This window comes from Pangasianodon hypophthalmus, chromosome 2 (assembly GCF_027358585.1).
Source record: "Pangasianodon hypophthalmus isolate fPanHyp1 chromosome 2, fPanHyp1.pri, whole genome shotgun sequence".
Taxonomy (NCBI): domain Eukaryota; kingdom Metazoa; phylum Chordata; class Actinopteri; order Siluriformes; family Pangasiidae; genus Pangasianodon; species Pangasianodon hypophthalmus.
In genome coordinates, this window is record NC_069711.1 from 1662501 (window position 1) to 1665000 (window position 2500).

The following is a 2500-nucleotide window of genomic DNA, read 5'->3' on the forward strand; positions in this document are numbered from 1 at the left end:
GGAAATACAATATGTTCAATACAAAACCTATTTTTTGTCTTTTTCTTTTACAAAAATATGTGGAATGTTGTATTTAAAAAATATCCATTTCACAGGAAAGCTGTTAAAACACGGAATCTATAATCCAAAGTTAGAGTATTTATTAATATCAAATTTCTTTATTTTTGCACATTAGTCTGCATTTGTAGCCTCTTTTGTCCTCATGTTTGGATTGTTTTCAGTGCTGTCTCTATGTTTATAATCATCCTCGTTTTGCTGCTTTATTCAAAACAAAAAAACTATTTTTCCAGTAATGCAGCTCAGCCACTGCAGCGACTCAGCTACCACAGACACACACTAACTCCTCCTCCTCCTTTTATAGGTGCCATAATTTTATCCTGATTAAACAGCTAAACTTATTTGTCTTAACTTATAGATTTGTTTTGGATCTTTCAATAAGAATCGACTGAGTTTCACTAAATGATCATTAAACTGGAGTATAACTAGAATAAATAATTTACATTATATATGGAAAATTTATCTAATATTTCTTAGGATGAGATTATTATAAATCAAATATTCATTCTGTTCTTAGATGCTTTTACTCATTTCAATGTTTATTGATTTTTTTTTATTACATCAGCTGATCATTTTGCTTCCTTTTAGAAATAAATGCTTAAAATCTGCCTGAAAAGACTTCAAACTTGAAATTAGTAAAAACTTTAATAATCATGTATTTGGTTTAGTGTAATCTTATGATTGGACATTTGACTATATTTAACATATTTTTACTTGCTAAAATTCCTTTTTTGTTCCTGATGAACCAACTGGATTTTCATCAAAACCATATTTGTTAAATAAATATCACCACGTGTTACATGTTTTTTTTTTTTTTTTTTTTATCCCTTTACGCCACACAAGTCGCTGTGAATGAGCTGTTGCTATAGAAACGATAAGACATTAGAATAAGCGCGTTATTCTAAACCCGACTTTATAGAAAATGAATCAACACCTTCTGACCAATCAGAATCGCGAATTTCGACTCCTCACCTGAATGTTCTCTCTCACGTACACGGCGTAGTCGTCGTTGCTTTGGAAATCCGATCTCTTCTTAAACGTCTGACTCTCTGTAACCACAACACCAGGAGGCTGGAAACAGAGAAGGATGAGTGAAACACAGACTCGGAGCATGATGAAGATGTTCACACACACACACACACACACACACACACACACCACAGAGAAAGCTGCTTCCGGCTCCTCCAGCTCCTCCAGCACCTCTTCGTCAGAGTACTCGTCAGACACCGTGTCTGCATCGGACAGCTCTGTGACGTGCACGTCGGGGTGATCCAACAGCCAGCCCACAAGTGCCTCCACACCTGACCCCACACACACACACACACACACACACAATTTAATACACAGGAGCATTTTTCCAGCACACAGCATCTGTTATGTTAGGAATAAACCACTGTGTGTCATGCTGTTACAGGAAAATAATCAACAATCAGAATGGTGTGATGAATCGGAGTTACTGTTACCACCTTGAAGTTGATTATTTTCCTATAACAGCATGTCCTGAAGTGTTTTACTCCTCTTATACTACAGCAACTTGTCACTGTTTTTCAATTCTTTATATATTATATATCAAAAGATGAGAAGGTGTTGATTAATTTTCTATAACAGCAGCACTGACAGTGGTGCAGGTTTATATTAATACGCTCATTCTAAAATGTTATCGTTTCCACAGCAACAGATCATTCACAGGGACCTGGACGGCACACGCTTCGGTTTATAAATGGATTAAAAATCACTGATGTGGTGAAGTTTCCTGTAAGGAGACGTTTATTTAGCATTTATGGAAGGAGTCTCCAGTGTTAAGTGAGGCAATAACTTGCAACATTTAACATTAAATATAACTATGAACAGATAAAGCGTATGAAGTGTCATTCTTTAATAAATAATACTTGCATTTGTTAGGAAAATTGCTGTGGCATAAGAGGAATAAACGTAAATCTGCTTTATCACCCCACCCTGTCACATGACTTCTTCCATCCTGTTGCTATAGAAACGATAACGTATTAGAACGAGTGCATTAATATAAACCTGCACTACTGTCAGAGCTGCTGTTATAGCAAACTAATCAGCACTTTCGGAGGTGGTACCTGGGACGCCGGAGGTGCTGCCTGTGGATCCTGACAGTGATTTGAGTGCGAACTCGATGTTTTTCCTCTGGAAGCCCATCTCCATGAGCTGCAGGACGATGGGAACAGGAGGAACGGGCGAGCTCTTGTGCTTCTTCTGTTTGGGAGGACGGACGTGCTGCACGGTGAGCGGCGTGGTGGCCTCGCTCGAGCTGCTGTCCTCGAACAGCGGAGACGACGGGTGAGTGGACTCCACGGCCAGGAACTGACACACAGCCAGAGCGGCCGCCTGCACGCATCACACACACACACACAATGTATGTTCAGTGTAGACATCAAGTACAGCGCAGGAAACACTGACGCTGGACACGGCACTG

General features: G+C 39.2%; 1 protein-coding gene across 3 annotated transcripts in view; it reads right to left on the bottom strand.

The window, feature by feature from the left end:
• The window catches only part of herc2 (HECT and RLD domain containing E3 ubiquitin protein ligase 2), a 70956-nt gene that overhangs the window by 30398 nt on the left and 38058 nt on the right, over positions 1-2500 (bottom strand). For all 3 annotated transcript variants that reach the window (XM_053228308.1, XM_053228305.1, XM_053228301.1), the window contains exons 47-49: positions 2145-2412; positions 1216-1358; positions 1030-1128 (exon numbers count right to left, since the gene is read on the bottom strand). In XM_053228308.1, the coding sequence (XP_053084283.1) occupies positions 1030-1128; positions 1216-1358; positions 2145-2412 (510 nt within the window). The remainder of the gene's footprint in view (positions 1-1029; positions 1129-1215; positions 1359-2144; positions 2413-2500) is intronic.